The 26860-nt window shown below is 38.7% G+C and overlaps 2 protein-coding genes across 2 annotated transcripts in view; one reads left to right on the top strand and one right to left on the bottom strand.

The window, feature by feature from the left end:
* Window positions 1-480: 480 nt before the first annotated feature.
* Trmt10a (tRNA methyltransferase 10A) lies at window positions 481-14178 on the bottom strand. The gene is made up of 8 exons (XM_048333666.1): window positions 14022-14178; window positions 10521-10725; window positions 9459-9621; window positions 8525-8596; window positions 6916-6990; window positions 5112-5261; window positions 2750-2855; window positions 481-1431 (listed from the first exon to the last, which is right to left on the bottom strand). Exons 2-8 carry the CDS (start codon window positions 10703-10705, stop codon window positions 1184-1186), a joined length of 999 nt encoding a protein of 332 aa, XP_048189623.1. The 5' UTR covers window positions 10706-10725; window positions 14022-14178; the 3' UTR covers window positions 481-1183.
* An 8282-nt stretch (window positions 14179-22460) lies between these two features.
* The window catches only part of LOC125341557 (microsomal triglyceride transfer protein), a 46589-nt gene continuing 42189 nt past the window's right edge, over window positions 22461-26860 (top strand). Inside the window, exon 1 of the mRNA XM_048333606.1 lies at window positions 22461-22603. Coding sequence (XP_048189563.1) covers window positions 22543-22603 — 61 coding nt within the window. The 5' untranslated portion in view covers window positions 22461-22542. The remainder of the gene's footprint in view (window positions 22604-26860) is intronic.

The following is a 26860-nucleotide window of genomic DNA, read 5'->3' as shown; positions in this document are numbered from 1 at the left end:
GTGATCATTTCTACTCCTGTCAACAACTGAGACCCACACATGATATGGACAGACAGATGTAAACAGTGACACGCATAATTTTCACACATGCATGCTAATACTTGAAGGGACATATACTTACTTTAGCTTGAATTATTAAAGGAGGCAGATGTACAATATTCATCTTAAAATAAATATTTTACTTTAAAAGTATGTGTAAATAAATACTAACTGTAAGACATTTTGTTTAAATTAAGGTAAAGAAAAAAATAGATTCTTCAAAAATAATCACCTTCTGAAATAATTTAGCTGGAAAAAATTTAATTTGGTAACTGAAAAGTGAATATATATATATGTATTTTTTTAATTTTTATTTTTTGGTCCTAGGGTTTGAATTCAGGACCTGGGTAGTGTTCCTGAGCATTTTTGCTCAAGGCTAGTACTCTACCACTTGAGTCATAGCTCCACCTATGGTTAATTAGAGATGAAAATCTCGCAGAGTTTCTCACACTGGCTGGCCTCAAACCGCAATTCTTAGATCTCAGCCTCCTGAATAGCTAGGATTATAGGTGTGAGCCAAGGGTGCCTGGCCATGAATTACTATTACAGGAATGAGGAAAATGGAGTAAAGGTTTTCCATGCTTTCATGATTGCGGCAGATCCATGAATATGCATCACAAAGAGGAACAGGGATGGGCACCATAGTCCAATTAAGTAAACAAAAGACTTTAAGGAACTGTTATTTTTTCTAGAACTACTATGTATCTTTGAAGTAACTCAAATAGAAATGCTGAAAATACAAGGCAGCTGACCTCTCATATTCAACATGCTAGTGGTCTGACAACACAGATGTCTGCCTTCACCAATACACAGGTGACACACATCAGAAAGACAACATGAACATAAAACAATAAAATAACCATAAAGTCAGAAGGCACATCTTGAAGAATAATTCCAGCAAATGAAAGAGATGAGGGTATAACAATAAAATAAACTCTCAGACTCTTACTGGAAGCTTACAATTCAATTTTAAAAATCACCTTCAAATGTTCTTATGCAAAAGCAAACATTTCTTTTGTTACCATTTACCATGAATTTTATTCTTCTCACCTTAGCAAAGAAAATGAGAGAAAACAAAGCTTTCTTCCAATCTTGAGTATTTTACTTGCTAGCCTTTCCCTAGGTTGGGAGGGAACCTGGTATATCAAAACTCCGCGCTGCTCTCCTGGTCCTGCTTTGCTTCGGTGTGCACTGAGATGGGCTCATGTCTGCTATTGACCCCTTCATTGGAGTCACACTTGGCTCCATCTTCAGGCCTGGGAGACTGCTTGCCATGGGAAGAATGTTCACAGGCTTGGTCTGTGGGAACAGCTCCTTTTCGTTGAGGTAAGATGGTAAAGAAGGCTTCTTGCCAGTCTCTTGTTTCCAGGTATTCCAGAATAATTTCAAATACTGCATCAAAGACACACTTCAAGTTCATCTCAATGTCACATACTCCTATGACAACATATCCTTTGTACTAAGAGTATAAGTTTATCATGAGAATTAAATGTCCTTCCTTCCTTCCTTCCTTCCTTCCTTCCTTCCTTCCTTCCTTCTTCCCTCTCTCCCTCCCTCCCTCCTTCCCTCCCTCTCACTGGGTACCAGGGCAATGTGTCCCAGGGCTCTGAAGCAGGACCCCTCCTCCCCAGCTTTCCTCCATCCCCCTTTGAGAAACACAGAAATTTACCAGCATCCTTTATCAAATGCAGCCAATAGAGGATTGCTTTAGTTTCCTTCCTATTTTATCCCTTTCATTTCTTTAGCTTTAAGTACTAATATATAACTAGAGAATAAATCACATCCATCTAAATTTCTCCTGCCTTTCACACACTCTTTGGAGTTCCTTGCTCCAAAACTTCTGTTTATTTTTGGTTCTTGAGTAAAGATTATCAATACCGTTCCGTGTCACTCATCTCAACACACTATTGAACGCTATTTTGGTTTACATCATAGGAAGTAAATTTCATTATTATATCAAAAGTTTTGGAAGTTCTTCAAGAGCATTGTACTCATAACTTGACTTTGGGAGTTGTAACCTCTGTGTATAAGTATTTAATAATAAAAAATTCATATTAAGTAAGCTTCCTTAAGCCTTAAACAATGTTTTGGGAGTTCATTCCCTGAATCAATAGTTTCATTTCTAGATTCCCTAAAATTTGCTATATAGGAAGTATTTAGGGTTCAATAAGTAGATGTGTATTGACTAAATTCTCTTTAAAAATTTAAATAAGCAAAACTCCAGGTAAATAAAACAAAGTGATTACAAGGTTATTCAGGACAGCAAACACGAAAACAAATTCAGCAATAGAAGGATGGCTAAATTATTATATATTTACATAATGGAATATTACATAGCAACTAAAAACATTCAAAGATATGTAGAAATATGATAAATAAGGAATGGGTTCAATATCCCAGATTAATAACAGTATTCATTAACAGTGCAAATACAATTATATTAACACAAGAAAGAAATAGAAGCACACCAAAGAGTTAATGGAAAGTAACTAGGAGTAGTGAGGTAACAACTAATTATTTTTATTTTCTGAACATTTTCTAAAATAAGCATTATTTCTAGTGCTTAAAAGAATATAAGTGATTGCTCTGTATATAAATCTGTTTCAGCAAGAAGGTGTAGTATTTTCTATTTGTTCAAGTTATAAATGTGATGTTCTTTCCCACAGTGTTCCCTGAGGCCCAGGACTTTCGGGGCATCCTTCTAGCTTACCATGATTGACTGCCAATACCTTCCGACTGTTCATCTTCACAAAATGTCCAAGGGGGAGCTGTGCATGGTCAATCCCATAATGTGATGCTTGTCTGTATGTGAATCCCTAAAACAAACACGCAGAGACTTAGACTACAACACCAAATCATTTTTAATGTCTATAAAAATAGAAGATAATTTTTAGGGCTGGGAATATGGCCCAGTGGCAAGAGTGCTTGCCTCATACACATGAAGCCCTGGGTTCTATTCCTCAGTACCACATATATAGAAAATGGCCAGAAGTGGTGCTGTGGCTCAAGTGGCAGAGTGCTAGCCTTGAGCAAAAAGGAAGCCAGGGACAGTGCTCAGGCCCTGAGTTCAAGACCCAGGACTGGCCAAAAAAAAAAAAAAAAAAGATAATTTTTAAAAAACAGTTAGTTTAGGGGCTGGGGATATAGCCTAGTGGCAAGAGTGCCTGCCTCGGATACACGAGGCCCTAGGTTCGATTCCCCAGCACCACATATACAGAAAACGGCCAGAAGCGGCGCTGTGACTCAAGTGGCAGAGTGCTAGCCTTGAGCGGGAAGAAGCCAGGGACGGTGCTCAGGCCCTGAGTCCAAGGCCCAGGACTGGCCAAAAAAAAAAAAAAAAAACAGTTTAGAGATGATTATCTGGAGAGGGTAAAGTGTGTGTGTGTGTGTGTGTGTGTGTGTGTGTGTGTGTGTGTGTGTGTGTGTGTGTGTGTGTGTCTAACTCAATTTGTTTTAACCTCAATTTACTAACAAGGACACAAAAGAAATGATAATCCCAGCCCAGTTACAAAGCTCCTCCAGGGCAGCAGCATATCCAATTTTACTTGTTTTCTGACTAAGGTTTCTTAGTACTACTGCTTTTCCCTCAGTTTAAAATACTCCGACCAAATTCTGAGAGAAATGCAAACACTTTTTCAGTGAATAAAACAACAACAACAAAAAAAAACAAAAATACCCACAAAGCTCGGTGGAACAAACCTGTAATCCTACCTGCTTGGGAAGCAGAGATCAGAGAGGACTGAAGTTCAGGGTCAGGTAGAACAAAAAGTTAGCAAGACCCTAGGGACTAATAAGCAGGGTGTGGTACTTCATGTCTATTATCCCAGTTATAAGGGAAGCATAATTAAGAGGATCACAGTCTAAGCCATCCCAGGTAAAAATGTGACACCTCATCAGAAAAATAAAAGGAAAAGGAACTAGAGACATGGGCATGATTCAAGTGGTAAGAGTAATTACAAAGTACAAGGCCCTGAGTTCAAACCTACAACACCAACCCTTTATATATACAAGGAAAACTTACATTTTCATTACATAACACTGAGTCATAAATGGCAAAAGAAATTAAATGAAAAAAACACCTTAAAATGGTTAAAAATTTTATCTTTTCTAAAACTTAAAATTCTTGAGACTTTTGTTTAATCAAGACAGAGTACAGGACACAGGAAAACTAAACTTCTCAAGCAGTTGTTTATGCAATAAACACTTTGATGTGGGTGATTTGGGAATAGAATTATTTCAGTTCAAAGCAGCACAGGAAAATTTGGTTCTACATTATAATGTAGAATCTTTCCTTAAGAATGAAAATGCACCCAAGATCATTCTGACAAAATCTTCTATCATGTTCTAGAGCTGTACTGTTCAATGGGCAGCCATGTCTGAATACTTCAATCTAAACTGGCTCCCAGCTGTGGTCATTCAGCTCCTGGGTCACATTGGGCTTTGATTTCCTGCAGCTACCTCTCTGCAAGGCAGGTGGTACACAGTATCTGCCGCACAGCAGGACCTTCGATCTGCACAACTTGGCTGGTGTTTCCTCAGACACAGAATAAGCATCCTTTTCCTCAGAAAGCTGGTTTGGATTTAGCCTGCTGTCAAGCGCAAAATGCTATTTTTCTTTTGGAAAGTGTAGTTCTGTCACTTTTCATCTAAGTGAGGGAATGGGGTAGAAAAGCAAAGTATAAATAGAATCGAAAAAATATCTTATGAAAATCATCTATGTAACACTAAAGGAAGCTTGACTACTGGGTTAACAGCAGACTCTCGTTACCAGAACAGCATAGTGCCTAAGCCCGTGGGCTCATTTCCAGTCATTGGCTTTGCCCACCCAGCACTACTGGTTTTGGAATTAATACCTTTGTGCCTCAGACTCCTCCTGGGTGAGATGCGAATAGTGACATGCTGATCTCTCCAAGTGAAGTGAGCTCTACGTGGGAGGCCTTTGTTTTGCTGGACAGGCCTAATACATCATGGCAGTTCTACAAAGACTGGCTATTACAAGTTTTGTTGTGACTATCAGAAAACTGAGATAGGATTTTAAGTATGAATAAATTCCCAATCACATGTAACAGTACCTTGTGATGGTTGTGATCCACTAAGCCTCCAATCACATAGGCCTTTGATTCGTCTAACTCCTTCAGAATATTGGGTGAATCTGATGTAAGATAAACCAGGTCTTCTTTTTTTATGAGCTCACTGTAGTGCTCTGGTTTGATGTGGATATCCTTTAAAAGCAAAAGGTGAAAGGTTGTGAAAGTTGACAAGAAATGACTATCTTTGAACAAACATATTAAAAACATCTGAATGAAGTTTGAAAGACTACCATTATAATACAATTGTTGAAAGCCTCTTCTCCTTTAATTCCTTTTTACATACCTTAATTATTTAAATATTCTTCTAATTTTATTCTCTTGTCCTTGGCCTCAGGCCCCTCAGTTCTAGTTCACACATTGATGGGGAGCTAATTTTCTAATAACATTACTTTCAATGCTCTACCTTTTTTAGAAGGATAAAGGCCAAACTTTTTTTTTTTTTTTTTTGCCAGTCCTAGGGCTTGAACTCAGGGCCTGAGCACTGTCCCTGGCTTCCTTTTGCTCAAGGCTAGTACTCTGCCACTTGAGCCACAGCGCCACTTCTGGCTTTTTCTGTGTATGTGGTGCTGAGGAATTGAACCCAGGGCTTCATGCATGTTAGGCAAGCACTCTATTGCTAAGCCACATTCCCTGCCGAAGGCCAAACTTTTTAACCCAGCAACTGCTTCCTAACTATGGCACTAACCAACCTTCAAGAAGTAAAAGAACAGGTAAAAAATTAATTTTAACATTACAGTTTATTAACATAAGGCATGTTGTCATTATAATATATAGTAAATACTTTAAAAATTATATAGATCTTGCCAGGCACCAGTGGCTCACACATATAATCGTAGCTACTCTAAGGATCACCATTTGAAGTCAGCCTGGGCAGCAAAATCTGTCTCCAATTAACAGACACAAAAATGGAAATGGAGGTGTGGCTCAAGTGGTAGTGATTAACTTTGAGCAAAAAAGTTCAGGGAGAGCATCCAGGCCCTAAGTTCAAGCCCAGGACTAACACACACACACACACACACAAAATTATACAGATCTTTTTCTTTTTCTCCCTTCCTTTCTTTTTGGCTCCGTTCTCCATGGTCCCAATTACTATGCTGTCACTAAGTCTTAGAAATTGACTATGTATTTCCCATTCATGGTTTATGCTACTACAAGTCAGGAGTTCAATAGCCACATGTGGCCAGTGGCTCACACTGGGTAGCACAGATTTAGAAGAAATGGCAAACAGGCATACTTATCAATTTTGGAGTGACTTCACTCTCTAGCACACAGGTTTGGAGAGCAGCATTTTATGGAATTTCGGCTAAAAGTGTAGAAGATTAGTGTTGTAGAGAGCAGAGCTGACTCCATCTTGACTAGGGAAAGTTGGTAGAAAATGTAGATTAGGTCTACCTGACCCCAAAATTCTGCTTCTGTAAATGGCTTGCTTGTTTGTTGCTTGCTCTACCCCGTGTCAAGCCCCTATATCCCTACATGTGTGTTACTCATTTACCTTTATAAACCCCAATTTGAGGACTGCTTTGGGATATAGTGTCAGCACACGAGTCTGCACTGTGTCCCTGGCCAGTCAGCCCACTTTTCACTGTCGCAGTTTCAGCTCCTGAGTTTGTGCTGCGTCCCTGGCCAGTCAGTTCACTTTTTGCTTCCCCAATAAATCCATCTTTTAGCTTGAGTCTGTCTCTGAGTGGTGGACTTTTGGAGGGACGTGGAATCGCCTCCCTCAAACCCCGTAACAATTAGAAGCACAACACACTTGTGATTATGCAATAGGATCTTTCTTGATTACCTTCCAGTTGACCCAGCCTCTATCGTTCTCATCCATGTTCTTTTTCAGCTGGCCTCCATGGCTGGTCAAGTAAAACTGATGAGGGATTGGCAGGCACAGGAAGAGAAGAAAAAATCATCATTTAAGCATAGTATTTATTTCTCTCATACACTCATCTAATCATCAAGCAGATACAAAATATATTCTCGATGACCTAGAAAAAGTGATTTGTGATGAACATTGAGCACATAAGGAATTTGTGGTAGAAATGACGTACGTGAAGAGGGATGTAAGAACCCACTCGCTTCAGTGTTCCTTCCATAGTTCCACCCCGTTCTCTACAGCACAGACACTCATCTCTCCAGGAAGACTGACCTCTGCAGACTGCCCGAACCCTTGTCAGCTTCTCATCACCTCCGGTTCCTTTCACTACCTTCGTTATTTATTTATTTACTTTTACCACTTTAAAGTCCTCCCAAGTTTCTTTGATTCCAAGCCCTAATGCCTATGTAAAATCAGAACCGAGTGACAAGAGCTCATTGTGGACAAAAAGGAGGACTAAAGGAGAATCATGGAAGAGAGACATCATAAAACCATAAACTATAAAATTACAAAAACCTAAAGCTACTATCACGTGGCAAAAATCAAAATATTTAACTAGAAGTACTTTTAACAATATCTTAATGCAAGCTTAAGAAATTCTTCAATCCTATCAGTTACTAAAGAGGAAACCAAAGTCCTTTAATGTGAGAAAAACTGTCTTTTCTATCAAAGCCTATTGCTTAAAAGTTCCTTCTTTGGCTAAGTGGCTAGACTTAAGGAAAAGAGGAACTGCTTTGGGATAAAGGATTTGTAAAATGTAAGGTTTTTGTATTAAACTGGTTTCTTTTCCAGAGGAAATTATGACACACCTCAGACTGTTCAAGAAATAGCAGAGGGCGTTGGTACATTTTGAGATTACTCATGAACTATTAATCTCATTTCAAAATCACCTCTTATAAGTACATTTTACCCTATACCAGCCAATTGTGAGCAGACTGTGAACCTGAGCTCAACCAATCTGAGTAGAGGGGCGGGGCCTGCTGCACTGGGGATAAATAGTGGGGCAGCCTGCCTGCTGTGTGCTTGCTTGCCAGGTTCAATTTTGCCTTGCTGAGACAATTCTTTCTATTTGTATCTATCATTTTAACTCCAATGGTTCTTGGAGAGCATATTTATAACACTTACATGGACAAGAGCTGGCTAACAGGTATTATCAGAACATTAGCCTAGGGCAGCCTCCCCCAACCCCCATTCTCATCTCCCAGAACTGGCTGAAACTGACGGCTGAGAGGCGGTGTGAAAATGAGTTCCGCTTACAATGAAGACATTCAGCCACATGTGAGAACCACCTGGGAGAACCTATGTTTAACATATTTTACTTGAATGATGAAAGGAGTGACACTAATCAAGATGCATTGTACTCATAACTGACATGTTGAATTGAAACTTCTTTGTACAATTAAAGACAATAAAAGCATAGTGTTTTACTACTGTAACAACAAAAAAGAAAACATTGAAAAATAGAATGCCTCAAGACTCATGCACAAGCAACCAGAACCACCAAATTTCTTTGGTCCTTTAGACATACCTGCACAGGATGAAGTGCTCGCCTGTTTTCTGCATAGCAGCGTTGAATCTGTTTATGAAGTTTCTTAATGTCCTATAAAAAGAGTGCTGTTTTCTAAAACAGTTATCAAAACCACCTATGGCCATTCCAAGATGTTAAGGGAACAGCATAAGCACAAGGGACGGCTGGATAGGCAAAGGTTTCTTCTCCCCATTGTCACTGATTTCCTTCCACGTTAATAACATTACCATAAGGAAAGCCAGTAACTTGCTAAGTGACCCATCCTTTCATATTTTGTATCCACTTAAAATTTAAGTCTATGAGAAACATCTACTGTTAAGAAGCAACAAAAATTATTTTAAAGCCATACTACTATTTTTATGTTTTCTCAATGGCTTTATGACTAATATGCAGTTATTAAGGTTTATCTTCAAATTATGGGGTATATGTCTTTGTCTATACTTAAATACACACATCCAGGTATTTATACAAGTATCAAAGTGATTTATTAACTTATTACGGGGCAGAAAATCTTCACTCAAGATGTACTTCATTTTTTTTTTTTTTTTTTTTGCAGTACAGAGGTTTGAACTCAAGGTCTGATATTTGCTAGGCAAGTTCTCTATAACTTGAGCTACACTCTCTGCCTTTTTTGGTTTGTTTTTCAGATAGAGTCTCTTGTTTTTGCCAGGGACCAGTCTTGCTTGGCCTTTAATCCTCCTACCACAGCCTCTCATATAGCTGGATTACAAGTGCACCCCACCACACCTAGCTTGTTTTCAAGATAGGTTCTCAGTAACTTTTGTATCTGGCTGGACTTAAACCATGATGCTCTCATCTCTGCCTCTCTCAGAACTAGAATACAGAAATTTGTATCAGCAATATTACATACATTAAAATTATAATAATTTTGCTTAGTTTACCCACAGGGTTTTCCAACAATGATTCATGATACCTTTAATACCATCAAATCATCAAAGCTACAGTCAATGATAAGGCGGAGATTGCTCTGTGCAATGTCTCTTCGCACACGTTTCCGCTCACTTCCGTTTGCGCTGGAGTCCAGCTGACTCTGGCGCTCTAATTTCTTCCTCTTACGTTTTTCTTTCCGCTTCTGTCTAAAATGAGTAATTGAAACAATGTTTTGTTATTATTTGTGTATCTAGATATTCCCCAGTCTCTTCAAAACACACAAAATAATTACTACTTACAAGTTAACTACAAGTTAAACTACTATATTTAGTCCATCTAACAGTTTTAAACAGGTAGAAAATGACTTTTCAAAACAATCTAAAGCTTCCTATGTAATTTTTAACTATGGATCAGTAGACTCGTTACCAACATTGTATGCTCACTAGGAACATTTTTTTTTAATTTTTAATTTTTTTTTTACAGTTTCATACGTTAGGCCATGGGTACATTTCTTGTACTATTTGTTGCCTTCTCCCTCATTCCCCCCTCATCCCCTCCCTTTCCCTCTCTCCTCATGAGTTGTACTAGGAAAAATTTGAGTCTCGATGAATATCACTTTCATTAGTCATTCCCCGGTGTGGTCTTCAAGGAATATTCATACTTTTTCTCTAACCTGTATCAGCCGTAGTTTATTTCCTCTTGTAAATTTTGGTATTGAACAATACCACCTACAGCCTAACTGCTCTCACAAGAATCTGTTCTTCTAGTCAAATTCATGTTAGGTCAAACTGATGTGAGTTATCTTTTCTTCCCTATCTAGGACACAGAAACTAACTATATCCCCTACCAAAGTGGTTTCTGAAATGGTGCTGCTTTCTATAGTAGGTTCTGGGTAAGAACAAGGATCACATGCAAATTCACCACTACTGATGAAAACCAGTAACCTCAATTCAAAGTGCATTTTGTTTTAACATTCAATTGATGGTATTAGCAAGCAGGAAGGAGCAGCTCAGGACATCAGAATTGCTTTTCCTAGGTGAAGGACTAGGGCAGGCCCAACACTCGGTGTCCTGGACAGGAAATAATCCCACACTAAGACACCTACTTGCGGAGTTCCCGCTGCTCCTCCCACTGCTTCTGTTTCATTAACTTCTTCATTTGCCGTTTGGACACTGGCTCAGTCACTTCATTAGAACTTGGCTTCTGTCTTTCCTCTTGACTTTCACTTACATCTTGCTTGCTTTCCACATTAGACGTCTCAATAAATGCAGGTAGCATTTCTGAGGACATTATTTGATGCCTCTGAAAAACTGAAAAGCAATTCTTGACATGGATAACTTACAAACCCACACAGAAAGTATAATGCAGTAACTTACCAATTCATAGGATTAATGTTAAACTGTGTCAGGAATGAAAAGAAAGGCAAATTTTAAGTAGTTAAATGTCACTTATTGGCAAGGATTATTTCAGTATCACTTAATACCAATTAAATATCATTCACTGGATGTGCTGTTAAAGGTCTGAAGTGGTGTTTTCATGTAGTACTAGTGGGTATCATACAAGATTTTTAGAAGGCAACCCAGTCTTAAATAATGTTTTAATACACTGAGACCCACTGAGCTAGCAATGTAGTCTTACAATAAATTCCTATAAATGAATTTTAAAGTGTGTCTGAAAAGTTACATTAGACTGTAAGCACTGTAGAACCTCCTTGAGGGTCAGTAAAGGAGAATTAAGCAAATTGTGGCTCACTTATAACATGGGCCAGGAATACTAAGTAATCAGTAAGAAGATTTCTAATATTATTAATATTATTTAATGATGTTATTTTTATTTTTTGCCAGTCCTGGAGCTTGAACTCTGGATCTGGGTCCTGTCTTTGGGGTTTTTTGTTTTTTTTTTGGCCAGTCTTGGGGCTTGGACTCAGGGCCTGAGCACCGTCCCTGGCTTCTTTTTGCTCAAGGCTAGCACTCTGCCACTTGAGCCACAGCGCCACTTCTGGCCATTTTCTATATATGTGGTGCTGGGGAATTGAACCCAGGGCCTCATGTATACGAGACAAGCACTCTTGCCACTAGGCCATATCCCTAGCCCCGGGTCCTGTCTTTAAGATGCTTCTGCTGAAGGCTATTGCCTTACCAAATGAGCCACAGTGCAATGTCCAGCTTTTTAGCAGTTTATTGGAGAGTCTCATGAACTTTCCTGCCTGGGTTGGCTTCAAACTGTGATCTTAAGATCTCAGCTTCCTGAGTAGCTAGGATTATAGGCATAAGCCACCAGCACCTGGCTAGTGATGTTAAATTGTATGGCTATATTTTAAATTAAGAAAAAAAAAACCTAATGTATCTATTATATTGAATTATTTGTAAAGCATATGCAGAAACAAGTGTTTTCTACATTTAAAAATTCAGGTCTGGGGATATGGCCTAGTGGCAAGAGAGCTTGCCTCATATACATCAAGCCCTGGGTTCAATTCCCCAGCACCACATACACAGAAAATGGCCAGAAGTGGCGCTGTGGCTCAAGTGGAAGAGTGCTAGTCTTGAGCAAAAAGAAGCCAGGGACAGTGCTCAGGCCCTGAGTCCAAGCCCCAGGACTGGCCAAAAGGGAAAAAAAAAATTCAGACAGTTTTAGCAACAGGTTTGGTTGCCTATCTAATACACTTTATGTAAATATCCTGTTTTAGTCATGACTAAAAACCAAACCATCAAAGCTGATTCTGTAACCAGAAACCAGAGGCAATTTCTAAAAAAAAAAAATAGAAGAAAAATTTAAAATATACATATTGTGATTACTTTTACTTTCGTTCAACACACAGCACAATTGAGCAATGCATGTATTCAAAGCAATAAATTAGACATGCAAACCTGAAAGCACCATTAAAATCAAAGGACACATATTCTCTTTACGAAATAATTTACCAAGGCAGTGTATTTTTGTTCATTATTGGCAAAATATTTAGGTAAAATATTTAGCAAAAATAGTTTTCTATACTGATGAAAATTTTCAATTGATTTCTAGGGAATTCAAAAACAACCGAAAGCAATATTTTACAACTCATGTACACCAGGGGGAGCTTTTGCCTTTCATATGGGAGAAGTCTCAAGTTAAACTGAACTCAACCTATCATAGGCTACTAATGATTTTAAACAGCCTATCAAATACAAGTTGAGGTCATAACCTATCAAACGTCATCATTGAAAAAAAAAGCTATTCTCAAGAAAATACACTATAGTAAATGAGTTTTCTAGTCTTCAGGCAAAACACTGAGACATGAGTGCTATGTAGCAAAAATACTAACTCGATATCATGTGATAGCTTGTTCCAATTACCCATTATGTGAAACATGACACTTGACTAAAGATACTTGTTTTCTTATTATTTCAATTTGGGCCATGACATAAAATCTCATGGGTTCCACAACATGCAAGAATGCTGGCAGAACATTTCCACTCATAACAGCAAGCACGGAAAATATATAAGAACGATACCTGTGTGAAATTTTATTTTGGCTTTTTAAAAATTGAGTTTATTCACAGACGGGTTTTCGGGTGGGCTTATGAAACTAAGTACTAGAAGACGATAAGCAGAGCCATTTGGTGTGGGAAGGACACACACCATAAACCCGTGATCACGAGGAATAACTAAAATCATTTTCACGGGCTAAACGGCTAAACGGGCTAAAATTAAAAGTTCGTGTAATTTATGACACTCATTCATTTCATAGAAAGTGCCAAACTGGCAAAGTAGAAGTGTTGCTCAAGTGGAAGAGGGCCAGCCTTGAGTGAAAAAGCTAGGGGACATGCCCAGGCCCCGACTGCTCCAGTCCCAGCAACTGGCACAAAAACAAAAGCAAAACCCACAAGGAACCAAACTGACGGAGGCTTCAGAATACAAATGTGTCGGGCAAATCTGCAGAAGCACAAGTCCTTAGTTCTGTTCAACTACCAAGTCCGCTGCACAGAAGGAGAAACAACTAAGTTTTCAGTTGTACAATCTCCGGAGAATTTCCCAAAGTTAAAAGTAATCCAGTGGAATCAAGTTAACACTCAGATCTTCTGAAAACCGTCCAGAGCTGACCAACCACGAGGCCCGGCAGCTGGTGCCTCAACCTCCCCCCGAGTTCTCCACATCCCAGGACTGTCAAGTCATTCCCTCCTAGGGCAAATTTTCAGCCACAAAATGGCACGGCCGCTACTGGCCTCCCGATCTTTCAACGTCCAGATCTCCCTCCAGTTACCCCTAGGAGAATCGCCCTCTTTGTAAACTAGGAATCGACCCCACAAAGAACTCCAGCGAGAAAACACCCCACCCTAGCTGCGAGAACCGCGCCCACCCTCCCTTCACGCTATTCGCCGTTATCGTGGCCCGGAGGCGGGATTAAGCTGCAGTTGACGAATCAGAGCGATGAGCCGGCAAGCGGGTACGCGCCCTGTCTGACGTCATTTCCTCTAGGAACTGCAAGGCCGCTGGTAGTTAGGCGGGCCTGCTCCTCTACTCCCCCGGAAGCCCCGGTTGCCAGCGGCGGGAGGCATGGCAACGCACCCTTTTTGGTCCTAAGAGATACCAAACCTCCAGCAAGTGGCAGCTTCGGTGCCAGACTTACCGAGCCAAGGAGCTGATGGGGATGCGAGCGAAGCCCCAGGAAGCCTTCCTGGAGTAGTCTCGTTACCGCGTGTGCGTTCTTCTTCGGAAACTTCAACTCCCAGAGGCAGAGGCGGTAGTTGCACGGGGGCGTCTCCGTCGCTTACGCTTTTGCGTCATCAAACGGAGCCAATTCCTAACCCTCTGTGCTGGGGGGAAGGGGTGGGGTTTAGACGGAGCGGGGTTTAGGGCTGGGGGGTTGTTAGGGGGTGGGAGTTACAGCCGCGAGTAGCATTTCCTCCCCAGAGTTTGGTCTGGGAATGGTTAACTCCCTGCAGGAAATGTTCCTCCTTTTCGGTTTCTTCCTACTTTAATCCTATTACATTAAAATAAATCCTTGCTAGAAGAAAAGAGCAGAAATGTACCTGCAGGCGTTTGCTTCGTTTGTGGATTAGGGTAGGGGATTAAGATCGTTCCCCTCCCCAAAATTAAGATTCGAAACCCGACGAAAGCCTCTTAATTTCTTCAGTGTTGAGGACCGGAGGAAAGTCTTGCCTAATCTGTTTCGAATTTTATATGGGAAAAGGTTACCTGGACATCAAGGCTTTCTGTTTCAAATGGAGAATTAAAAATGTGAAGTCCACAAAGGAAGTGAATTTGAGAATTCCCGAATTTGTGTGGCTTTAAAGCATATGCTTAAACTCTATGCTGAGACATTCCTAGGTTATTTTGCAAAAACACCAGGTGACATTTCATTGTAACACTTAAAGAAGAAATGGAATACAGAAATATATTTTGTCCTGTTCTCCCCCCCTCCCCACTTCGGCTTTTAATTTGGCCCTACTTCCAATAGGTGATTATTACAGAATTTGAAGATTAAAAAGTAGATTTGAATTTTTGAATGAAAGTCTGCCTTTGTTTGGAAAGAACCCTGAAGTGAAATTTTCTTCCTTTTTTTAAACTTTTTCTTTTTTGGTATTGGGAATCAAACCCAGATCATTGCATTTGCTAGGTAAGAGCTTTGCCATTGAGCTATATCCCAGCCCTAAAATGATTTTTTTTTAATCCTTGAGGACATATTTGGACATGCTTAAAGGCTTCTCTGAATAGAAAATTCAATTTATGCTTTGTGATTCTCCAAAAGAATTGAAATTAGTCACAAAATTAAAGTCACTGTTGCATTAAACTCAAATTTTGTTTGAAAAACTGTGTAAACTGACACTTGTGAGCCCTTGGCTTTCTCAACTCAACTCTGATTAAAAGATCTCTTTTGAGTGAGCACTGGCAATGAAAGTCTGGATCCATTTCGGATCTGTTAGTAGGGCATCTTTTTTCAGCTGCCTCCATATCAGGGCAGAAAGTAGCTCAGGGGGGATTAGTAATTGGATATGTAGCTCTTCACATGTAGGTTATTAAATTCAGGCTGGCATAGTGATGTGCCAAATCTCTTAACAGCTGTTCAGTTGCTCCTATGGGATTGTCTTATAAATAATTATACATCTTTAGAGCTAATACATGATGTCCCTAGAGACCTAAAACACCTTTTGTACATTGCCCCCCCCAAAAAAAATACCCTCACTTTATGTCTTAAATAAATATTCTAACTCAAGCATTTAACTTCGCGGTCGTAGGGTCAGAATCTAAAGAAAATACCAACAAAGTTCAGCAGGAAAGTTCAGTTTAAAGACTGAAGTATATAAAAAATATAAAGTGAAGTTGTATGAGATGAAACAATCATTGATTTATAAAATTCATGTTTAGTACTTTTAAGAGCTCTATGCTTTTGCCTTAGCACTGGTGATTAAAGCATCGTCTCTGCCCTTCAGCAATCCCAGTGTAGGAGCTCCAGAAGGAAATGAATACCATGGAATGACACCGAGGTCATAGTTTCAAAGATTTAGTAATTTTGGAATTTAGTAATCTTGGGAAATAAGTCATTTTCCAAATGTCAGGAAAGAAATAAGCTTGAAATAGTGGTGACAATGAAAGCAAATACATGAGGGTATCATGGTTTTGCACATGACTGAAAAGCTGTGGGCAGAATGAGGAAGAAGACAAAAGGGATAATTCTGAGAATTTTTCCAGTTTGGAAAACTGTAGCAATGTAATTCTATTAACTAGGTCATCTATGGAACACTAGAAGCAACGTTTTAGAAAAATAATAGTATTTGGAATATGTGGAGGCTGAGGAATCTGTAAACATCTAAATAGAAACATTTTTAAAAATCAACAGCCCATATTTGTACTTTAAATCGGAAATTTCATTGGGTTCCAAGCCTATAATGTTTATTGGAACTGAAAGGTAACAAATGAGAGACGCTATCTGGGAGGAAAATGTCACAAGCCCGAACATGCCTTGCCTTTATATTCAAGGCACAAGTTCCAACCAGTAAAGTGGCTCTAATAACATTAGACCACGAGAGTGGCCTCAAACCTGAATTTGTATGTGAATTTATGGTGTTTTTTTCTAAGTAGAGGCAACTACTTTTTTTTTTCTAACATACTGAACAGCCATTGTAGAAAAGGTGCAGAGGTTTCTAAAGAAATTAAAAAATAGACCCAGCAAAAATGACCCAGCAAAACCTCTTCTGAATATATATCTGGAAGACATGAAATGATTATTCAAATAGACATCAGCACTTCCATGGCCATTGTAGTGCGAATCCCAGGAGCCAAGAATACATGTTGTAGAGTGTTAGGAGGCTACAGACAGAATCAGAATTTTAAGACACAAAACATTGTGGAGTTGGATTGTCTCCACCAGCTCATATTTTGAAGTTTTGTTTTTGTTTTTGGCCAGTCCTGGAGCTTGGACTCAGGGCCCGAGCACTGTCCCTGGCTTCTTTTTGCTCAAGGCTGGCACTCTGCCACTTGAGCCACAGCGCCACTTCTGGCCATTTTCTATATATGTAGTGCTGGGGAATAGAACCCAGGGCTTCATGTATACAAGGCAAGCACTCTTGCCACTAGGCCATATTCCCAGCCCTCATATTTTGAAGTTTTTAAGGGCACATCTGAACACTTACTTGAGAAGTGGGAGGGGGTTGTACTTCAAACTATCAAGTAATTATTAAAAACCCAGGGAGACAAATCAAGAGATTACCAGCATAACTAGCAGGGGATCCAGTAGACTCCTGAGTTCTAGGTGGGTATAAAGGAGCCAGCAGGAACTTCTAAAGTTGCCACAGTGATATGAAGTCTAGGAAAACTGGAAAACATCAAATTGTAACTCTAATCTGTGACAACGCCCACATTAAGGACAAATCACTAGGATTAGAGTCCAAATTTAACAGGACTGGAACAGCAGAGGCAGCTCAAGAAGCAGGTCCAGAGAAAAGTGAAGGAGAGAGTGAAGATGGAGAACAGGAAATATATGTCATTTTGTGAAAATGTCAGAAAAAGTACTCTTGTCAGGAGGCTAGGAAAGCTATTCTACTCACCCCTTCTTAAAAGCACAGGATAATTTAGTTAAAAATACACCACACAATATGGTCAAGGAATATAAAGTATATGCATGGAAATATCACTGAGCCTCTCATTTTGTACAATTAATATATTCTTGATAAAATGCACTTCAGGAGAGTATTACTATATGATTGAAATTCACTTAAGGTTGCTAAAATACAAAAAGGTTGAAGATGAAAAAGGTAGGCCAAACTATAACCTAGTATTTCAACACAAATTTGGAAACATTTTTAATGATAGAAATATGAAATAAATAACACAAAACAACATTCAGAAATAGCATGATTCAAGAAAAGAAAATTTTTAATGGTATTACAAACACACACACACACAACTGAAAGTCTTACTTTGTGTAAGGAGAAAAAGAAATAACACTTCTCAGAGCACTTGGCAATCTAGGTTATCTCAAATCTTCATTAAACTAGTAAGCAATTACTGCAAATTTAATTGGTACATATTAACATACAACAATGTGCTTCTTAATACCATCAATGCACAATTAGGCCTTGAAATGAAAAGTAACATTTAAAATGAAAGAGATAAAACAAAATTTGTTACATTCAAGGAAAATCTTAAAGAAATCAGTAAGACCTAAGTAAATTAAGAGATACTCTGTGTTTATGGAATGGAAATGTGAGGAGACCAGCACAGAGAAATACCTAAGCACAGTACCCAGATCTTGGTTTCCAATTCCTTTTTTAAAAAGAATAAGCGGACTACAAAATCCTTGGAGAAATGACAAGATTGGAGTAAACATATGCAAGATGAATTGGTAGCATAAGAATATTGGGGGTGGGGAAAATAAATGAAAATCTAAACCCAAATGACAACAAACTCACTGATAGATGGGGTATGTCAAAGGAACACAGGAGCCACATTGAAAGAATTCTTAGTGAGTTAAAAACCAGTGTGTACCTTAATAACTTGTGAAACAATTGACTTCTGACTGTTTTTTTCCTAAATAATTTAGTTTGTATTATTAAATTATTGTACATATGGGTTACCCTTTCAAAAGTCACTGACTTTTTAAGCAAGTAATTCTATATAACCGTTGGTTCCTGGTTCTATTTCAAATGTACTCATATTTGAACTATCTGTTCATAGCTGAACCTATGTATCGATAATTAGCCTGTAAATGTAATTATGTTACATCTTAAATAAAATTGTAATAATACTCAATATTGTATATCAGGCTCTGATTTTTAATATCTTCAAATAAAATTATTTTGATTAAATTTTATTTTCTTTTCTTTGGAGTAACCAATTGAATGGTCTAGCAGTTCTCTCATTTAAATACTACTCAGTTTTGACTGGCCAAAGATAATGTTAAGTAGAATCCTCTTAGGTGGACTAGATGCTTTAGGATATTTTGGTTGCTGCTTTGAGGGGGTAAAGTTTTCCTAGTTCTATCTTGAAAAAATGACTGCCTTTTATCTTCGATTCTAAATGTCTCATGATGAAGTATCAAATTTACTTTTGTTAAGAGAAGGACTTTTGGGTGTCTTTACTTTCTCAGAGAAAATTCTTAAACAATGCCTATTTAAAGGTCATCAAGTTATAAGACATTAATATTAACCAAACAAAATATGTTTTTCAGGATTCCTTCGAAATGTGAAGCCCATTGTTAAATTGAAATTACCATTGGACTGATCTTTCAGGGATAATATGAAGTGTGCTAGAATAAAATAAAAAACTTCACACTTCTTTGTAAAAACAGAAATGTGTTTGATGTTAGGAATAGAATTTTTCTTCTCATATAGCTATCATACATCTCACTTATTTTATCTATAAGAGGGTAATACATTTCCTTTCGACCTTTAGTGGGGTAAAGTTCATTTATCTTCTAATCTAAGAAAATAAGTTAACTCCTAACAACCTATGATACTCAACAGAAACACGAAGTACTTTGGAATTAGTCATCCAATCTTGTTTCATAGTTTCTCAAGACAAAGTGACAGTAAAAAAAAAAAAAAATTATTGTCGTGACCACCAAAAGCACTTTCTGGCCATGATATTGTTTGGAAATATACCATTCAATTTTGTCCTGATTATAGCACAAACCAATCTCCGCCCCCCCCCCCCCTGTGTTTTCATCCTGGCATATCTATACAAAAACCAAATGCTCTGTATACTTCATATCCAACTGTAATGGCGTTACCAAAAAAGACAGTCCCGGCTAATAACAATTTCATGTCCTGTACAAGAATCTGGTTTTCCCATTTCTTACCTTTAATGTTCTTAAATAGAGAGGCAGAATGAATCTAGGTTTATCTATACCTATACTGCTTTAGCAGTTTGCAAAGTTAATCTGAACCTAGTTTTTCTAATGTATAAAATGATTGTCCTGATAGTATACTTCAGAAAATGTAAACCACTTACCACAGTGTGCTGTACATAATAAACGTTCCGTTCATGGCAGCCCTTGTCATATTCACAGTGCCTCTTGCCATGTTGCACATGCCACGGGAAGCAGCTGGTGAGTTTAGGAGGAGTCTCCCATATACACTGTGTTTGGTCAAAAGAGCAACACAGGAGGATACATCTGAATATGGAGTGTTTGTCATTCTTACTTCATCTCAGGAAACAATCCTAGGAAGTCTTTCCATTAATGTGTTTATTAGAAGAAAATGCTACACACAAAATATAAAAGAATGTTATTTATAACTACTCCAGCCTTCCTTGAACATTCTGTGTTGAAATGACTACTTAATACAGTGACTCATAGGAGCTTTCTCGCGGAAATCAAATGCTCAAATAAAACAGCACTTTATTAGGCAATAGTGATATGCCTTTTATTGGTTGGACTCTGGAAAATACCTGACAACGAACAGTACTTTACCCAAAGAGACACGTATCATGCACTATATAGTCTAACCACAAACTTTAAAATCTATGGAACTGTGAGTCTCAAATGAAAATAAAGAAGGTAGTTCTTATAGACGCAAATAAGAAGCAAACAACTCCCTTCCTCTCTCCTTCCCTCCTTCCTTCCTCTCTCCCCCCCTCCTTCCTTCTTCTCTTCCTGAGCTTGAACTCAGGGCCTGAGCACTGTCCCTAAGCTTCTTTTCCTCAAGGCTTGCATTCTACCACTTGCGCCACAGTGCCACTTCCAGCTTTTTCTGTTTGTGTGGTACTGGGGAATCGAACCCAGGGCTTCATGCATGCTAGGCAAGCACTCTACCGCTAAGCCACATTCCCAGCCCCCAAACTGGTTTCTTAATTTAAGAAAGAGTGGGTGTGGGGCTGGGGATATAGCCTAGTGGCAAGAGTGCCTGCCTCGGATATACGAGGCCCTAGGTTCAATTCCCCAGCACCACATATACAGAAAACGGCCAGAAGCGGCGCTGTGGCTCAAGTGGCGGAGTGCTAGCCTTGAGCGGGAAGAAGCCAGGGACAGTGCTCAGGCCCTGAGTCCAAGGCCCAGGACTGGCCAAAAAAAAGAAAGAGTATGTGTAAAATTTAAGTGACTTCAATGGCCCCTTCAGCCTATGTATGAAGTATTGAATGGAATTGAAACCTGTTCAAATGGAAAGGAAAAAGCAAATGTACATGTCCTTGTAGTTATAAAGCTAATTTTCCTAAGAATGGTCTTTTTTTGCTTATCTCCAGGAAAACTAATGAACTTCTATTTGAGTAAGAACCCAGTCATAATCAATGCATAGCCTATGAAACTAGGAAAAATGAGGGGATGGGTGTAGTTGAGAGGCATGGGGAAGAATGATGAGAGGGATGATATTGATCAAGACAAGTGTACACCTACTTAAAGATAATAAAAAAGGCAAAAAGGGAAACCATTTCCAACTTTTAATTCTTGATATGAAAATAGACTTCAAGAGGAAATAGACTTGATGTTGGAGATTTTTCCATTTTGTATTGAATGTTGTGACCTTAGTCTGTTTTCTTTTTACTTGAGTTGTCTACAAGATATAAGCTCACGGTGAGGGATCCAAACAGGTTTTAAAAGGAAGCAGAACAAATTTAAATACCCATTTTGTACGGAAGTATGAGTATATTTCAAATACATTCCAATAAATTTCACCAGCACCTTTCCTCTTCTTGACAAAGCTTCTACAGCACTCATCCCTCTCCCCAGAGCCACCTCAGTTTTGTAGGCTTTCTGTCCAAGTTTCTTGGGCGAGGGCTGGTTCAGTTAGGGTGGCATTAGCTATACTAAGGTGTTCCCTTATGTCTAGAGAAGCTTTCTAATGAATAGTCTGTCCAAAAATGGTGAGACTTGAGATTGACCCTCTGACTCTTCCTAGAAATGGAATTCAGAGAGCACATGACTCCAGCTAGTCAGTCTGAGAACTCAGGCTGTTTCTTGTCATAGACACAAATAGAGCTCTACTCTGATCTACTCCATTGGTCTTCTCAGTACTATTAGCACATTAATGATGGACAAGGCTGATTCATTCCAACCCCCTATAGTTTAACAGAGAAAGAATCATCCACATTTCAAGAACTAAAGTTCTAACTAGTAGTATTGTGAAGTAGCGAGTTAGTGGGAGGGATTGAGATGTAAATTCTGAAATGCAGAGTGAATTGTTACAATTCTTTATGAAAAGGAAAAAAAACCAATCATAGACGATTTATAAACTTCAGCTAGGTTTAGCAGAATTTGAGAGGCCTGCCCATCTGTCACAGAAAGTGATGCAATGCAAAGGAACATCAGCAGTTAATACAATAGGTATGATGACTATTACATATTGAGCAGAGAAGGATAATTCCATGTTCCTTGGTGAATGTTCCTCCATTCATCTATATTGAAAGAAAGATAACACTGATTTGGTTTAGTTGTCTAAAGTGAAATCTTCCTTGATATTTTTTTTCTTTATTGAGTGAAGAAATATTAAAAAGGATAGAAAACTGAAAACTACAGCCCACCGATGTTTAATCATTAATAATGAGCCCTTTGTTGAACTTAGGTCCTGATTTTGGAGTTTGGAATCTGACCTCTTCCCCAGAGATAAACATTATTGTCGCAGGTTGTGAGGAGGGTCACTTCCTAGCTGGCTGCCATCAGGAGAGTCCACTTGTCAGAGCCTTGAGCTGGATGCAGTAGAGGGCAGCTATTCAGAATGATTCTTCTTGCTGTGCTTTTTCTCTGTTTCATTTCCTCATATTCTGCTTCTGTTAGAGGTAAGTTTGTATTGCCTTTTCTGAGTGAGAAAAAGAGAGGAATGGAAGAGTTCTTAAACTAAGCCATCTTCAAAACTGTGTTACTGTGGAATGCTGGTGGAAGTATCAGGTGGAAATGAAAAACAAAATTTTAACCTCTATTTCATGAAATAGAATATCATCTTCATTTCAGCCCTTCAAACTAGTGTGTTTCTTGCTTCAATTTCTCATTCATGGTGGGTTTTTTAAAAAGGGAAGGAAGATGGCAGCTTCTGTTACCTGCTGCTATTGGCCATGCTGAGTGGAACTCCTTTGTTTGAGTTGTTAGAGAAAATGATGAGAAATCTCAGTTCTTAAATTTCCTTCTAGATGCCCAGCCATGTGATATCAAGAAGAATTAGGCCCAATAAAAAAGGCATTTGATTTGCTGCAGAATTAGGAATGAAATGGTGAGGTGTATACTTTATTCTTTTGCCACTCAGAAGTGGTAGAATCCTTGCTTATAAACATGATATAGATTTTTAAAACTAAGAATTTATTATCACTGGAAAAATAGCATTGACTCAATGATTTCAGTATAATTTTAAGAATTAAAAAATAGCACTGGTAGTTTCTACTTTAAGACAAAGTAGATTTTTAATAAACATACATATTGATATATTCAAAAAAGCAAAAGAAAAATATGTTTCTTGAGGAACGGTCTCAAAGGGCTAAATGGAATGTATTGATACAGAATCTGGTTTTAAATTGGGCAGATTATAAACTCCCTGTGTTTCTGAATTTTATCCTGTGTAAAATTGTCACTTTTTACAGTTTCATAGGAATCTAGATATGAATCTAGATCTAATAAACAACTTCAGCTGGTTGGGGTTGATTTTTAGAACTATGTACTCTTGTTAATAGATATGACGATGCATTCACAGCTTTAAGGCCTATTTGGGATTAATATGCTTTTTATCATAAAGTAGAATTCATCTCAAGATTTATTTTTGCATGGAAAATTCCCACATAAAGAAAAAGGGCAATTAAAAAATCAGAGCAATAACTAGAGGGCTAAATTTAAATTATTTCACCTAAGCAAATCACACTCTAAGTTCTTGAGTTAAGGATCATGATTTCACCAGTTTTTTAAGTGGTTAGTATTATTTAGTTGGAAAAGAAAAAGAGGAAAAAGTCCAGATTTGTATAACTCATGTCTGTCAGAGAATTGTCATATATACTATTTTGTTAGCTGTCAGAGTGTGGAATATTTGAATCTTGGCGGTGTACATACTCTAATATCCAAACTAATACCATAATTATTTTGGAAAAAATAACTGAGACACAGCAGTCAATGTAGGCTTCTCGTCCCCTCCCCCACCCCTCTGTATTTGACCAGACAATTACTAATGCATTTCTGAGGCATTCCCATGCATACTCCCACTTGGGAACTCATATAATTGTACATAGGAGAAATGTGGCTGAGAACATGACCTAGTCGTGTACAAGGTCAGTGGCAAATTCAGATTTTAGAACCTGAAGCTTATGCAATTTAGAGGCTGTCTTTGAGAAAGGAGTACAGAAATATCTTACATTTACAAAGATTACTGGGAAAAGATAAGATGTGTGTATACACGGTTAGGAGCCTCTTTCAAATGCTTAGAAAAAGCCCAGTCAAGGAAGAAAGCCTGAAGCTGAAGCTTCTTTAGCTTCACAACATGGATTTCTTCTGCCAAAGATCATAAATAAAAGACGTAGCTCTTTCTCTCCAGAGGGGTAGAATTCTGTATTAAGTAGAAGGATTTGATGGTAGATTCTTTGTCCTCCTAATGATTAATATTAAAACATCAAAAGAATCTATCTAAAAGCAGGTGCTTCTAAATTTTGGGACCCATGCCATCATCTCAAAACTCATCTCTAATTTAAATTACCAATGCAACTGTGTAGCGAGTTCAAAGAACTGGTGGATTACTAGGGAGAAGTGGATGGGATTAAGATTAGGACAGAGTAGGCTTTCTGATTTTTCTGATTGTAAACTTTCTGAAGTCTCGAATTTTCCCAACTTTTTCTTAATTGTTTGCTGTAATAGTGGGGCTATTCTTAGTGCTATCTTTGAGTTTTCTTTATATAATACTTTTGCTCCCAATTTGTCCTACTGGTTCCTTCACTTCTGGTTCTTAATTGTCCTTCTCTTCTCTTCCTCTCTCCTCTCCTTTCCGCCTCTCCTCCCCTTTTCTCTTCTATTTGCTTCTCTTCCTTCTGATTCCCTCCCTCCCTCCCTTTCTTCCTCCCTTCTTCCCTTCCCTTCCTTTCCCCCCTCCCCTTGGTCTGTTAACTGTATAGTTCTCTCAGATTCTTAAACTCCCTTTTCTTTACTGTACATCTCTTCAAGCTTTACTTTGACTTCCTTTTGCCTTGTCTCCTTGACATTTAGCAGGATTACTGCACTCATCTGACATTTTATAAATTAGTAAGGTATTTAAAACTTAAATACTGCCAGTTACTTAAACATTCTAAAAGTACTTGAAGGAAGAAAACAAAGTAGATATGTCTGTCTGTCTGTCTGTCTGTCTGTCTCTCTGGTCCAGTCCTGGGACTTTAACTCAGGTCCTGGATGCTATCTCTGAGCCTTTCTGCTCAAATCTAGTGCTCTACCACTTGAGCCACAGCTCCATCTCTGGCTTTCTGGTGGTTAATTGGAGATGAGTCTTATGGACTTTGCTTCCTGGGCTGGCTTTAACTTGTAATCCTCAGATCTCAGCCTTCTGAATAGCTTGGATTATAGGTGAGAGCCACTGGCACCCAGTCGATTCTTTTTTTAAAACTAAAGTTAATTTCTCTTCCTTCATTCTTGGCTTTTGAAAATAACAGTTCCAAATCATAAATGCCATTATGTACACCCTGAATAGCAATAGCCTAAAAATGAAATGAAATGAGTAATACAAATGTGACTCGTTTCCCCTGGAACTGTGTTGCCAGAATTCTGCATTGCATAAACAGAAAAATGCATATTGAACAGGAAAAAGGGTGGCAGCATAAACAATGTAACATAGTCTACTTATTTGAACCATTTTAGACTATTTGAACTTTAGTTAAAAGAGCAGCTATTTTTGGCCTATTCGATGAGGTAGGAAAGCTTTAGGAAAACAAAACCCTTTCTTTCCTGATCTTCATTACCTCCAAATTATCATGAAGAACTCATCTATATTTCTTTTCACATCCTGTTGACCAGTAAAATAAAAGTAAGATGAAAGAAAAAGTAACATCTTGATAATATTGAAAATTTTGGACATTAAAAAATTAGTCTACCTGCCTACAAAATTATCATGGTTATTTTAATCAGAATACATCTTCTAGCTGGGCAGGGTAGTATAAGAACTCAGGAAAATCAAGGCAGACGAATTGAGTCCAGACTCAGCTACAAAGTGAGACTGTGTTCTGAAAAGGCAAAAACAAACAACCATCAAATTCTGCCTCCCAGTAAGAACAACAACAAAGAAGATGCCGTCCACAGACTTGGATTTCAACAAACTGAAATCTCAGGTTCTACATTGGACAGGTTCTATTGGCTTATGTCAGCTCTCTTTCAGAATTGCCGTGAGGATTAGATAAGACAACATGGATCTTTTGGGGTCCCTGTGCAGAATTGAAGAGCAGTCATAAAGAAGGCCTTCCTGAACAAAATAGTGGTGCAGAATGCCCAGAAGGCTGGGGACAGAGGAGGCTGGAGGAAGTCAGGGCCTTCATCAGTCTAGGGTTGAGAACCTGACCCTGACACTTCCTTGGACTGCCACTTCTCCCTTCCTATTAAAATTCTTTTCCTTTCTAGTTGAAGCTTTGTTAGAGCAACATCTAAAGCTAGGTCACAACCTGAGCTCTCCAGCAGCGTCTAGCTCTTGAGTCAAATTCTAAAGTCTATAAAAGTCTCCCCAAACCCCTGGACCCCCAGAGGCATGTATTAGATTTACTCTTTCCACCATGTCTTTTACTTACTCAGTTTCAGCCTCTTTGGTCTTCCTCTTTGGCCTGCATTATATGTGCATGAGCCCTTCACAGGGCCTTTGCACTTGCTGCCTCCTCTATGGGGAGTGAGGCAAGTGGATGTAGGACAGCCAGATCTCCACACGGCTTGCTCAAAGCCTTCTCCTTTCCACAGGGGTCTTTTCTTCAGTGTTCCTATTTCCTTTCTTGTTCCCATTTGCCTTTTTCTTTTTGGGGGGTGGGCTGGGAGGAGGCTGGGACCTGGGCTTGAACGGAGGGTCTGGGTGCTGTCCCTGAGCTTTTTTGCTCAAGGCTAGC

This window comes from Perognathus longimembris, chromosome 24, assembly GCF_023159225.1.
Source record: "Perognathus longimembris pacificus isolate PPM17 chromosome 24, ASM2315922v1, whole genome shotgun sequence".
In the NCBI taxonomy this organism is placed as follows: domain Eukaryota; kingdom Metazoa; phylum Chordata; class Mammalia; order Rodentia; family Heteromyidae; genus Perognathus; species Perognathus longimembris.
This window is presented reverse-complemented; position numbering and strand designations above follow the sequence as displayed.